The following is a 13,600-nucleotide window of genomic DNA, read 5'->3' on the forward strand; positions in this document are numbered from 1 at the left end:
CAGCAGTGTTGTTTGCAAAGGGTGGGAGGACACAGCAGGGGCTCAGGAGGCAACAACGAATTCTAGCTGAGCCTCTGTCAATTAAAGTGCTTTCAGCCTCTATTGTACAGACAAAAGAAATACAAAGAATTTATCTGACTGCTAAGGGAGAGCAAGATCATGTGTAACTGTATAACAAACTTAAATAAACTGTATAAACAGTTATAAACAAACTTAAATAAACAAACTGTATAACAAAGTTTAAATTGCATAATAATACACAACTTCTTCAACAAACCTTTTATTTTGTCTAAACAAACAATGAAAGATAAAAGAAAAAATTGTAACTCTATTGTCCCCTGAAACACAGATTACCTATACCATGAGCCAAGACTACTGACAGGCATGGAGAAAACATTCCCAACAATATGGAAAATTAGGACTAGGCTTGGACTTTTGCCAAACCATTATATGTATTATTATACCATGTAATGTAAATATATTTTTGTGAGAAACTAGTTGTAAGTTATTTTAAAAGTATAAGGGTTAAAAAAATAAAAAGGTCACTCAATGAGATGTTCCTCCTACTTTTTATGAGGGAAAATCATTACACTTTTCCTATATATCTGTGATAATCATGCTGTTATTATAAAAATGTGTCAAGAGAAAGAGGACTAAAATATTTACTGTGAGACAGACTAGTCATCTTAGAAATGCTCTAAGCCATAGGAATGCAAGTGGACCAATAGGACTGCTATACTTGTGTTTAGTGTGTATAATACATAAATATAGAATACAAAATAGCTGCTACAGTACTGGAGAATTCCAAAACCATGATCCAATTCCAACTAATGGGGCGGATTTGTCTCTTCTTCTTTTGCCAAGAAGTTTTCCTTATGAGCTTTAATTACCTGGTGTGCAGCAGATGGGCTCTTTTTATTAGGTGGTAGAGAACAGCATTTTAAGCATGAAGTGTTAATAAGCTTGCTGTTAGAGCAAATTGTGTCACATCCCTTTTACATCTCTTTTGCTCTAATTTTCATCCAAAAGGTTTTGTCATCTGAATTACACACAATTGTTGTCTGAAATAAATACCATTTTTCTGCCATTACATTTTTACTGTTAAGGGAACTTTCCTGTCTGACCACACAGGAGCCACCCTCTGGCATCACACTTCCACCACCGGAGACTTTAACTGCAGGGACTGAAGCCCCTTCAGAGCAGGCAGCTCCAGTGATCTGACAGGTTCCTGTTTCTCTCCCTGCACACCCCACTCTCACACAGTCAGACCACGTTTTCTCAGTGGTTCAACCCCTGGTTTCCCACAAAAGAGTCTCAGACCTGGATCCTGAAAAGAATCTAATCATGGTGCAACAACAGAATAACAGCTCAAGCCAGTGCCTCTGAGGATGAATCCTGAAAAAAAAGGAAAGTCCAGGGCTTTTATACCCTCACAGTCCAAGCTCTGGACTCTTCCAGCAGAGTCTTCAGCTCTTGTCATGTCTCTGAGTGTCTTGTCCCCTGTCTGGGCCACAGGTCCCCATGCCCTTTATTTGCAGTTTGTTTGCCCAGTTTCTGGGCTCCACCACCAGAGCTTCACCTGCAGCTCAAGCTGTGTCTTGCTCACCTGCTACTGGCCCTGAATGGATTCCTCTATATTTACTATATTAATTTCTTCACCAAGAGAAGATTTCTCCTTATCATTACCCTCTGTTACATCCAGTTTAAATGTATTGCTCATAAAGCTTATGAGTGCCTCTCCCATATAGTGTCAGCAGGAGACAGCAAAACTCAAAAAGAGAACAGAATTGCAAGGCTTGAGACAACTTCTGTCAACAAAATGAGTGTCAAAGAGCCTACTGAAGAGTTTGCACTACTCAAAGAATATGTAAAAATAAGCAGCAAAGATGGCAAAAGAGAGTGTATTCTCCTACACCAGCACACACTGAAATAAAGTGACTTTACTAGGGAGAATGATGGGAATTTGGACCTTGTTTATCTACAAATGCGTGAAAGTTGTATACATATGAAAGCTTATACATGTAAGTGAGGAAATAATGCAAACACTAGACTTCTGACTGCCGCAAACTATCCTGTGCTGACGCAGTTAGTTCACACTAACTTTTTATTGTACTTTTTTAAACTCTATATAAAACTATCCAAAAAATGAATAGTCTTTTTTTTTTCATTCCTTTATTCTATATTATATATGCTTTACTGGTTCCCTCAAAAGGTGCATTTTGATTTCCCATGCTTTTAGCTAATAAATGTCTGTGACACTCATCCTGAATATCTCACTCATTGGGAATATTTCAGATCAGCAGTGAGGTTGCATATTACTTCTCTAAAGACTGAAGTAGTTATGTCTAAATATGTATTTTAGGGAAGAGACTTCAGTGGATGGCAAAACAGGAACAAAGAACAGGTAAATATTATTGGCAATATTCTAGGCAGGGTTGAGGTTTTCCATTTTTTTGAAGTTGCTCAGAAATGTATTTTTTTATTCCTTTCACTTGTATGTAACTATAAAACAGGGTCAGTTGGGGCTTAAATTTTCTTTTTCAGGCATCTGCTTTGTATTTCTTTATTCTTGTTTTAAAGATATTAAATTGAAATAATTGTTCATTCATCTCATTCACTTTTGAGAGAGCCACAAAGAAAACACAGTTCTCCACACTAAAAAAAAAGAAAAAAAAAACAAACAAAAAAAAAACCCAAAATCACTTTTTCCATGGGAATATTCTAGCACCACCTTAAAAAAGTGACCTTTGTGTCAAAGATGTGCATTTTGCTCTTCCATCATCTAGTAAAAATGGCCAAGTAGGAGTCCTTTGGTAAACAGTAATTCAAGATGATTGAAAGAAACATGTTTAAGCAATACATCCCAAATACACGTCAAATTTAACAAAACCTAACACTCTTTAGTGTGATGTGCCTGTAGAACTCTCCACTTCTGGTGATCAATGAAAATTCAGAGAGCTAATCTTTTCTTGCACAGTCATCTACACTTTTTCTTCCAGACCTTCCTGAGTGGGAACCCAGTGCCTTATTCAAATACAGAGGGAACAAGATCTGGATTTAAATTGCAGCAGTCAGACTGTTTGAGAGTAATTACAGAATTTCAAAGAAAGGGGAAAAAAGTATGAAAAAGAAAGAGTGAGATAGCTAGAAAAAGCCTGAACACTGCATAAACACTGTTCAATGACAGACACAACTCTGATGTTTTATCAACATTGTTTTTGTCCCAAATATGAAACACGGCATCATATGGGCTACTCTGAACAAAACTAAAATGCCATACATACAGTAAGACAAGAAGCAATGGCTTCTTGAATAAGAACTGAAAAACTGAAAAATAAGAATAAGAACTGGAAGACTGAAAAACAACAAAAAAAAAAAATTCTAGCAAACCTGACTGAAATTGAGGACATTTTCTAGTTTTTTATAACAACAGTGGTGTGGGATTCAAGCTCTACCTCTCCAAAATGACTTATTCTCTGTCAAACCAAGCCCATCTTACACATTAGCACTTCTCCTTGAGGATTACACCAGAAATGACTATCATTTATTGGTTTTAAGTGCTTTTGAACTTTCATACTCTAAATTGTGGATTAATTTTTTAATATATTCCATAGATACAAGAGAACAATATACAAGCAGATGGCACTGCTTCATGCTATATTTTTAATGTCAACGTAAGTGCTTTTCATTTCAGCCTCTGATGTTCTGGACTGCAGATGCATTTGCAGACTACTGAAAACCAGGTCTGGTAGAACTGAGAAAGGAATGTGACTTCTCAGTACAAATCAGGTTTACCATACAACTTCAGACACATGAAAGAAAAGCTAATATGCCAATAAAAAGTTGCTTCTTGAATAAAATATGTCACATAAAATGCTGGCTTAGAAAAGCCAGACTCCTTTGCTCTTGTTAATTTGTTAATTCACTGAGTTCAGTTAATTCAGAGTTCAGTTCGAAAGTGTTAAACTAGGGAAGATATGCATATTTTTTTGACGTATCTTTTGTTTATGCAGGAGAACCTCTTTCGTGTTAGAAGCCTGAAGCAGAAAATACTGTGACAGTGAAGACAGAAATCAAACAAGTGCTTGCATTATCAGAAGCTATGTGGACTTTGAGATAAACTTATTTCTTGATGCCATCATGTGTATTAAAACATCATAAAACTTAAAACTTTGATATTGTCACTCTTTTTCAATCACAAAATTGATCTTGTCACTCTTACCAGAGTTCAGATGGCTTGTATGATAGAAGCATACATATGAGCCAGAGCACCCCACCTACAGTCCCTTCCTTTTCAATTATGCCAATGTAAAAAAACCACATCAGATGCCTCAGGATTTTTCAGGATTTTTCTTTGCATTTGTGTTTAAAAAGTAAGTAGCTGAGTAATCTTATTGCTTGTTTGTTTGTTTAAGAACAAACAATTTGTTCTATTGATTTCAGTGGCAGAACATATGCTGAATAATCCCCTCCCCCTAGCAACTAGTCCTTTTCTGCCAAAAGTAAGCCAATGTATTTATTTCAATTTTAATTCTTTCTTGTTGTGTTCATTCCCATCCCAAAAATATTTCAAGCTCCCAAATGAACATTACTATTAATATATAGGGTTATATAAATTTTTGCTTCCCTTTCTCCAAGTGAAGAAGGAGTAGTGGACACAAACTGCTCTGAAGCTCATAAGTTAGCTGTCACTGATCAAAACTTCCCTGTTCCAAACAGATATGACACCAGTCCTTCACAGTTTTGCTCAGAAGAGCTGCAGGAATAGACACACACATTCCAGGGTGACAGGCTAACAAAAGACAGTGACATACTGCACCAACACAGTGAAAATATTTTCCAAAGTGTTTCATAATGTAGACAACATATTCTGAAAAAAAGAAAATAGTACAAGACATTCTATCAAATTCTGAAGATATTCTCCCACAATGAGGATTTAGAAGATCAGGATCTCAACAAATACACAAGTTCAGTATGAGCCTCTGTGGAAAGTGGAAATCTTGCAGGAGATGGGAAGTCTGTGCCTCTTCCAAAGGACTTGACAGTAAGGGTTTCTGTATTCTGAAGCATACCTTCACTGCATAGACCACTGTCATAATTCTTTAATTAAAGCCTGTTCCCATGGTTTTTAAGTTCTAGAAATCTGAATTCACTCACCCACAAATTCTAAATGTCTTGATAATTTAAATGCATTATTTCAGTCTACACAGACTTCATTTTGCCAGCCTATTTACTGTCCACATCTATATTTTTAACAGAGCTGTATAGAGAACTTAAGCCAAGGAAATTATATAAAAGTATTAAAGTATATATTTATATTTTGCATGAATATTTATACAGAATTGTAATTGCTGAAAGCAAGTTGCTTATTTTTAAGTCTTTGACTTTGAAAATATAAAATTGAATGTCAGTTTAGCCTACAGTATGAACATTCACTTTGAATAATCAGTAACGTTCTATAATTGTATATGAAAATTAGTTAATGGCAGTTTCAGCTTCCTAGCTGGATAACAATTCATTTTAACCATCCATAACTCAATCAGATTACACCTTGTTTTACATATTTTAATAGAAGCTTTCTTCTGGTTATTTTACAAATTATATATGCAAATTATGTATTAAATAATTGATGAAGCACCTTGTTTTGCTTGTAGCTATAAGGAATGCTTTTCTTCACAAATATATTTAGGCAGTAGTTCTTTTCCCAGCAAGATTTTTGCATAGTATTTTAAAAGATATTTAAACTCCTGCTGTGATGAGAGCTTATTTAGAAACACCAAGTATAATTTAGTAACCTGATTTATGAAGCCATTTATACAATATAGTGAAATAGCATTGTAGAATAATTTCATTGCATAGGGATACTAATCTTCTCTGAAAATCCCAAACTCTTTAACTCTTGGGAAACTCTGTATTATTACAGTCTATGATAGGACAAAGTATATCATGGTAATTAGCCTTCCTATTTTATTAATGCTTTATAAAACAGTTAGAGGTTAATCCAGCAGTTATTTTTTCCTACTGCCCAATTTCATACCCTAATACCTGGTAACAAGGGGAAATAGAGTCATTAATCTTTTACTAGGTATGTGGTAAATGGTGTAATGGAATATTAAGTATTATTCATTATTTACAATTATATGTATGTATGTGGGTAGGTATACATAGACATATATAACTATCCCTTCACCTTTTGTATAAAAGTGCCAGTGTTTTAAATGTTACTTCCCTCTTTTCTTTAACTGAACAACTAACATGTGCTCAAGTATTTCTGTGAAAAGACTTTTTAAAATAAAATTGGATATTGGCAGACAGCTAGGCCCAAAAGATCTTATATACTTAAGCCTTGTGTTTCCTAACCTTGTAAGTACTACATTAGTAAGTTATAAACAATCCTTTCTCTCATTTGAAGACATGCACAATATAAATGCAAATTTGAAAATTGCTCTCTTTTTCAAGCTGTGAGATTTGAACAAATGAAAAATTACTTTCATGATTGAAAAGGCTGGACCGGTCATGATACTGCGTGGACACGTAAAAATTAGAATCATTTCAGTGTCTGTAAATTATTATAACACAATATGACACATAAGCACTGAGTAACTTCCCCTGACAACACTGAGATCTTCAGAGAGAACTAAAGAAACAAGTGCGAAAGAGGCACCTCCATATTGATCTTAGAACTCAACATTTTTCCTCTGACAAATCTCAATCTTACATACATGTGTTTCAAATGCCTCCATTTTCCTCATGAAAGAAAGGATATATCTGTTACTGAACAAAGAAAATGCCGAAGAGATGTTCACTAAGGTCTGAAAAGAGCCACAGATGAAGCCTGTCAGTTTTCACCCTTGCGTTGCAATGCTTCATGAAGAGCCTGGGAAACAGCACTCTTTGAAAACACTCTTTGATTTGTAAATGGAAATCCAAATTTCCACAATTAGGAATTTCTCTTTTTAAAGGACACAAAGCAGATAACACTGTAAAATGCAATGCTAGCGAGTTTTCCTTCCAAAAAATTAGTAAAGTATGTCTCTTGATATACGGGCATTCTTCTCTTGTCTCTGCTTTTTTTTTTTGTTTTGGAACCTACAGCTAACTGATTAACTGAGTGTCAGAACAGGGTAAACAACACCCAACAATCTTGTTCAAAACATCTGCAAACACTACAGAGTGCCCCAGAATAAAAGCCCAAAAGATGCCAACATTTTCTCATCTACTTTACTTGTGTTAGCTGGCAGCGAGACCAATTAAAAAGAGAGATTTATGTTACATTTATTTCTCCAGTGCTTTTAAATTCATGCTTCTTGAAAGGGCACAGGCCTTTGGAATTCTGCAGAACAAATCTACTTTCCAGCAGATTTTTTTTTTAGAAAAAATGATAAGGTCTCTCTACTTTTCCTAGTGTTCATATTTTATTTCCTTTACTATTTTTTAAATACAGCAACATAATATTTTAAATATTCAAAGCAAAAAACAGACTGAATATTGAGAGCACTTGGGCATACAATATCCAAACTTAGGATCTTTTGATATCAACTGCTTGTAATTACGTGGCTAGCTTGTTTTGTATCATGTTTACTAGTGATCAGTCCCATCACTGATAAAAGGTTTCTTAAACTAATGCCAGCATGAGATTTAATTAATGTAAACTAATGTAGATTAGAGCATAATTTTAAAGAATGAAAGAGATTTGATATTGTATAGTTGGGATTTTAAAAATTTGAAACTGAAAACTATCAGAACAATGAATATTTAACAGTATTTTTATCATTATTGGATTCTGACATAGCCTGTAATAAATAGCATGTAAGATCCATATTCAGTAAGAAATGGTTTTTCATATGTGAAGACTCAACACAATACAAGCACAAAAAAAAAAAGACAGAATTTTTAGTGGAAATTTTTCTATTACATGTGCATTTTGAAAATAATAATATGGTACTCTTACATAGGTTTTCAGTGATCCTAAAATAATTTTGGAAAAATATACTAAAAACTTATTAAATAATAATATATTTTGGGGAAGAAATTATAAGATAACTTAAATATAATAACCCGAAATCAGTGTTTATATCAAGAGAAGATATAAACTTAATTTTTAAAATGTAGTAAGTAGCAATAATTTTTCCTTTTATATCTGAAACTTTTCATGACCTTCAGCAGTTGTCATATCTGTTTGTTCATTGCACATTGGTTTGGAACTGTTTTCTACGTATTAATCAATTGATCAAAATATAAAAGTACTTAAATAAATTGATTTTTGCTAAGGCATAAGAACAAAACAGCCAGAAAATTGTGCTATTAAATGCAACTATTTAGTCCAATATTGTCCTTCTTAGGGAATTACTCTTTTATTAAATGAAGAACAAAATTTGACTACTCTCTACATTGCTTCTGTCAAAGTACATTTACCAGTAGTCACACATCAAGATGAAATTGTCAGTTTATTTAAAATGTGAGGAATGTATTGGTAAGCAACAAATTTTTATCCTAAAATTTTTAACTTTATGTTACAATGTCCTAAGCCATTTTTCTCAGTTACCCAACAATAAAATAAATAATGACTGCTGTCATTCTTTCTTACACAGAATTAGCAGTGTAATCCCATTTTGGTATTAATCACTACAGTTTCAAGAGCATGTGCCATTAATTCAACTTAATGTGCTGCAACCAATCAATATTTAGTCTGTAAACTCATTTGTTCTTTGGCTCTACATCACAAAAATAATTGTTGTAAAGTAGCTCTCTTTATCATCTTCAGGGTGAAGAACTGTTTAGGTAAACTCTGTAACTCAAGTTTCAGAGGACGCATTAATCTTACACTAAAATCATGATCTCCAAAGTATTTAACATGGGTTTTCCTAGTATTCTAAAATACATTTTCAAATAATACTACAGAAGGCTGAAATTGCCTTTGTGAAGTATAAGAGTTTTTTACTTAATGAGTACTTAGAGAATTTACACTTCATAAAGCACAGTAGTTCACACGCACCATATTGTACAGTGATGTTAGGTCACTAAATATTCAGCAATTACTATGAAAATCTAACATGGTTCAATATGAATGCCATATTTTTAAATTAATCACTGTCTGTTAATCTTTCTCACTGTTTCAGACTGTGGACATTCCTTGCAGTTTGCTGTGTCATGTGGCAAGAAAGTGACCACGCTACCTTTTGACATGAGCAAAGTCAGGAAATCAGCTCTCCCAGGCACTTCTTTCTCACTGCTGCCTTCCCCTCCTGGCATCACTGCACTGGCAGATTTGTACACACCACATAAACTGTATGATCATTTGCAGTTTTCCCCTGATATGATCACTGAACTTCCTTGGCATTTGCTGTGAGCTTGATGCATCCCTGTGCTCCCTCCTCCTGCTGCTGAGGAGATGTGGAAGTGTGAGGCTGCCCTGTGGCTGCAGCAGGACGGTGATGGCATTAGGGGCTTCTGGGGCAGTCTGCTCTCCTAACCCTTCTCTGTTTTTGGGCTGCAGACGGCACAAAGATTTGCAGAGGTGCTAATTAGCAGGGCTGCAGTTACGGCCCTGCCTTCCCAGTATTCTGTGAACTGGTGTCCTGAAGATCCGTATTCACTTGTTATCCTTTGCACATAGCATGACTAGCAGTAACTGCCTGGTGTGTACACTTTAAGAGATAAAATACAAGGATCTTCTACTTGACAAAACAATGAGACCTTTATAAGGACTATGGCTGCCCAATTTTGGTCTTTCCTTGCAGCTCTCTTCATTAGGGCTCTCCTCTTGGATGTACAGGATTCTCCCGCACAGTCTCTCTACTGTAGAGGTAATGCTCAGATGTTTAGAGATGATAATCACCCTCTGAGAGATTTGCTAGACAGAAATAATGCCATGAAAACACTCATGCAAGAGGCAGCAATAAGAATTTTATTTTTATTTAATCAGTCACTATGAAACTACAGTCATAGCAGTTTTAGAAAAGGCCAAAGCTATTAGGGACACAGAGTCTGCCGGTTTTCATTTTAGAATGAGTGAAGACAGCAAGATGGATTTTTGGGAATATAGCATATATATCAGAATGATAACAAAAGTGGGTAGGCAACTAATCAGATGGACACCAACAGATGTAATTTGATTTGCTTTCCCTAAGCAGTTTCATAAAATATAATTCTGCCCTTGCTTTTATGAGAGATCAGCTTCAGATGATCATTGATTTACCCTCAAAGGTAAATATACTGACTGGATTTGGCCAGTGTTTGTGGCAGCTCAAGCACTTAAAGCTGTGAAAACTGCCTGTCCCATGTGCCTTTACCCAGTTTACTTTTTCACACCTTTGCCAAGTGCAGTACTGTATTTTACTTCAATTATCTTTCCCATCCTTTTCCCACTTCCTTGCATAATTTAATCACAATTCAGTTGCATCTGGCCCACTGCTAGAGACTACTACCTATCAGGACTATCTGGCAAAAAACTAACTTGATACGTTTCTTTTGGGTGCACCAAAGAAGAAAAAAACAAAACAAAACAAAACAAAATAAAAAACTACTGGAAAAAAAAAAAACACACAAAGAAAAAAAAAAAAACACAAAAAAACCCCAACCCAACCCCATGAAAACAAACAAAAAAAATCCCTCAAAACCAACCAACAACTCTACCGAAAACCACACATAAAAGCCAAACCAAAACAAAAAGCAACGGCAAAGCCCTCTTGTTTCCCTGGGATATGCTACAATATATAATGAATTTTCTTTCCAATATAGAGGCACCTTCATCTGAAAGCCATGCTTTGCTACCTTTATAAAGCTACCTTTGCTACCTTTATAAAGGATGGAAGATCTGAAAGAAAGTATCCTGGAATCCAGGCAGGTCCAAAAGGAGAAGAGAGAGCTCTGACTGTACATGACTGAAATACTAAAATACCATTCTGCATTCTATGAGGAATTATCAGTAATGTTATTATCATTGGTAACACTGATAACATTTTCTATATAAATCCTAAAAGGCTGTTGCCACTGTGAAATGCTTTTTGAACCAGCTGCTTGCAGTTTCTGCTTGGGAGGAAGAGCTGTGGGAAAGCTGCAGGTCCTGGGATGCACAGGATATGCTCTCACAGCATTTGGTGTGATGATATTTGCATTCCATTTACCCCCTATAAGCCAAAAAGCCAAAACTAAACTCTCTGCTTTATAGAGAGAGAATATTTAAAAGATCTAACATACAAAAATAGTGAGAGGTGTTGGTATATATTTAAAAAAAAAAAAATTCTATTTGGCATCAAATTATAATATCCATTCTTATAATTTCTCTGGAGTCAAATCCCCAATTGTCTTTTCTGTCTGCGTAAGTGCAGGTAAGATAAATGCTTAAATACTTAAAGCTTACATCAGAAAGAGCATCAAAATACATTTGAATCCAACTTATTGTATTTTACTCTTATAATTTTTAAAAGATTTATATATATGAAAGTAATGGTAATAATATCAATGCACTTCTTAGATTTATATTGGAAGTAAGACATGATAATAAGGTTTTACAAGTCAAAACACAAAGGAAAAAAAGACAATTTTCACTGAGGTAAACAACAGACTGCCGTATAGTAATTTCTTCCACAGCCTGTCATACTTCCACTTTCTGTAACTACATGTGGTGTTTGACAGCATGTGTTCTGAGACCGTAAGCAGAGATCACACAGCTCCCGGAAGTAACTTATAAATAATGAAATTATCACCCATTCAGATACAGACACCAAAGAGATGGATCAACTTTTTCTGCTACACCTTGCATAAAAAGTTCCTTTAGAGTGCCCCAGCATCAATGTGCAATATTTAAAGCAGAAAATTGTCATGCCTCTTTTGTTCCAGTGAGCATACCAGAAACTCACTTTGCATTAAACAATGCACGACAGAAACACAGAGAATAAAACATATCCTCTAGACATCAGCTTTCAAGACACTCATTCTCTCTGCACTCGCAGAATGGCACATGAGGCAAACACAGCAGAGGTTTTGCTTCATTGAGTTCATTGTTATTACATGAGGAATTAATTTATCTGAATACATATGAAACATTACATTAACACTTTTAATGAGTTCTGTGTAAATGCTGGCCTAACCTCTGGCTTTTTTGGTTTGAACTTTTTTTGGGCGGGGGGGTCTAAGGGGCCCTCAGTTTTCAAAATTCAAAAATATCCTCTTTTTCTCAATTCAAGACTGGCCTAATTAATGGAGGAAGAGCTCTCAGGATATTAGTCAGATTGCCAGTACAGAGAAAGTGATGCTCAAAAAAACTAACAACCTCATAGTCCCATAGGTAGCATTTTGATTTTAGCTTTACACTTTACACAGGGAAAAAGGTGTAAAGGGACCAAACAGGTGTCATTCCGGAGTGCACTATGCATGCAATGAGGGGAAGTTGATGTTGTGACCTCCATCTTCTTGAGAAGCTGGGAATTACACCAGTTCTTAACTCCTGCTGTGCAAAACTGGAAAGAAATGTTCACCAGACAGTGTGGCAAGATGAGGGAAGAATTTAGCTGTGATATTGAGTGAGGGGAAGGAAAAAACACAAAGTATAAGTTTAAATACAGAAAATTCTCAGATAGCCTCACTGTCTCCAGTATTGAACTGATGAAGTCTATATGGCAGTGTTCTGCCTGGATTTCCAAACTTGCCATGTGTCTCTGAATTCTAAATAATACAATACACAAGAATACTGTAATATATAAAATGCAGGGGGATTTCTACCTACCATATTTTTCAGAGTTTACACCCACCATATTCTGCTTTCTACCCTCAGCAGAGTATTATCAGTGGAGTTCTGATTCAGTGACAATTGAAAGCATAATAGCCATTTAATGACCATAGCATCCCAACATCTCTCTCTTTGATTTGTATATTTACAAGGATTCCAGAAGATATATGCAGTCACTAAAAACAGGGTTATAAACAACTTACAGACAGAATTTTTGTGGTTGCTGTCTTTGCTGGGCAACATCTTGACTCCTCTTGATTTCAGTTCAATTGCCTTTTTTACTGAGAAGACAAGCAAACAGAGAAAACAATTCATTATTAAACCTCATTAAAAGCACATATAGCTTCAAAATCATGCATTAAAATAATACAAAGCTATATAGGAAACCTACAGCCAATTGAAATAACTGCAGCTTCTGGATAATCCAAATAAATTTTTGGTTTTATTTATTTTTACAACAAATATAACCATGTCCTTTTTGAACAGATATTATCAGGATTGGCAATATTTTGGATTCAACTTTCTGTATGTTCAAAGAAAAGAACAGCCTGTCCTAATTACAAGTATGGATTTCCTGTGTTTGCCATTCCATACAAGAAAATCTCAAACATTAAAAATAAAATTTCTTACATAGAATATACAGAACATTATCTACATATATTCAAGGACTACAAGCTTTCAACGTGATATCCACACCCGCTTTTGTTTGATTCACTTTTCATCAGGAGACATGTTTTCAGTTCTGTTTCCCAATGAGATTAACACAGTGTGTTACATTATTTGGCTCACCTAAACCCTTTTGAATCTACAGGGCAATTTTAACTGAATTAGAAAGAAGAAAGAGAGTAAGAGCTCTCACAGGGGCAACGC

The 13,600-nt window shown here is 35.1% G+C and overlaps 1 protein-coding gene across 2 annotated transcripts in view; it reads right to left on the bottom strand.

Annotated features, from left to right (window-relative positions):
• Window positions 1-13,600, bottom strand: part of CSMD1 (CUB and Sushi multiple domains 1) — a 1,059,975-nt gene that overhangs the window by 358,288 nt on the left and 688,087 nt on the right. For both annotated transcript variants that reach the window (XM_074538179.1, XM_074538178.1), the window contains exon 7: window positions 12,934-13,011. In XM_074538179.1, coding sequence (XP_074394280.1) covers window positions 12,934-13,011 — 78 coding nt within the window. The remainder of the gene's footprint in view (window positions 1-12,933; window positions 13,012-13,600) is intronic.

This window comes from Zonotrichia albicollis, chromosome 3 (genome assembly GCF_047830755.1).
Source record: "Zonotrichia albicollis isolate bZonAlb1 chromosome 3, bZonAlb1.hap1, whole genome shotgun sequence".
Classification (NCBI taxonomy): Eukaryota; Metazoa; Chordata; class Aves; order Passeriformes; family Passerellidae; genus Zonotrichia; species Zonotrichia albicollis.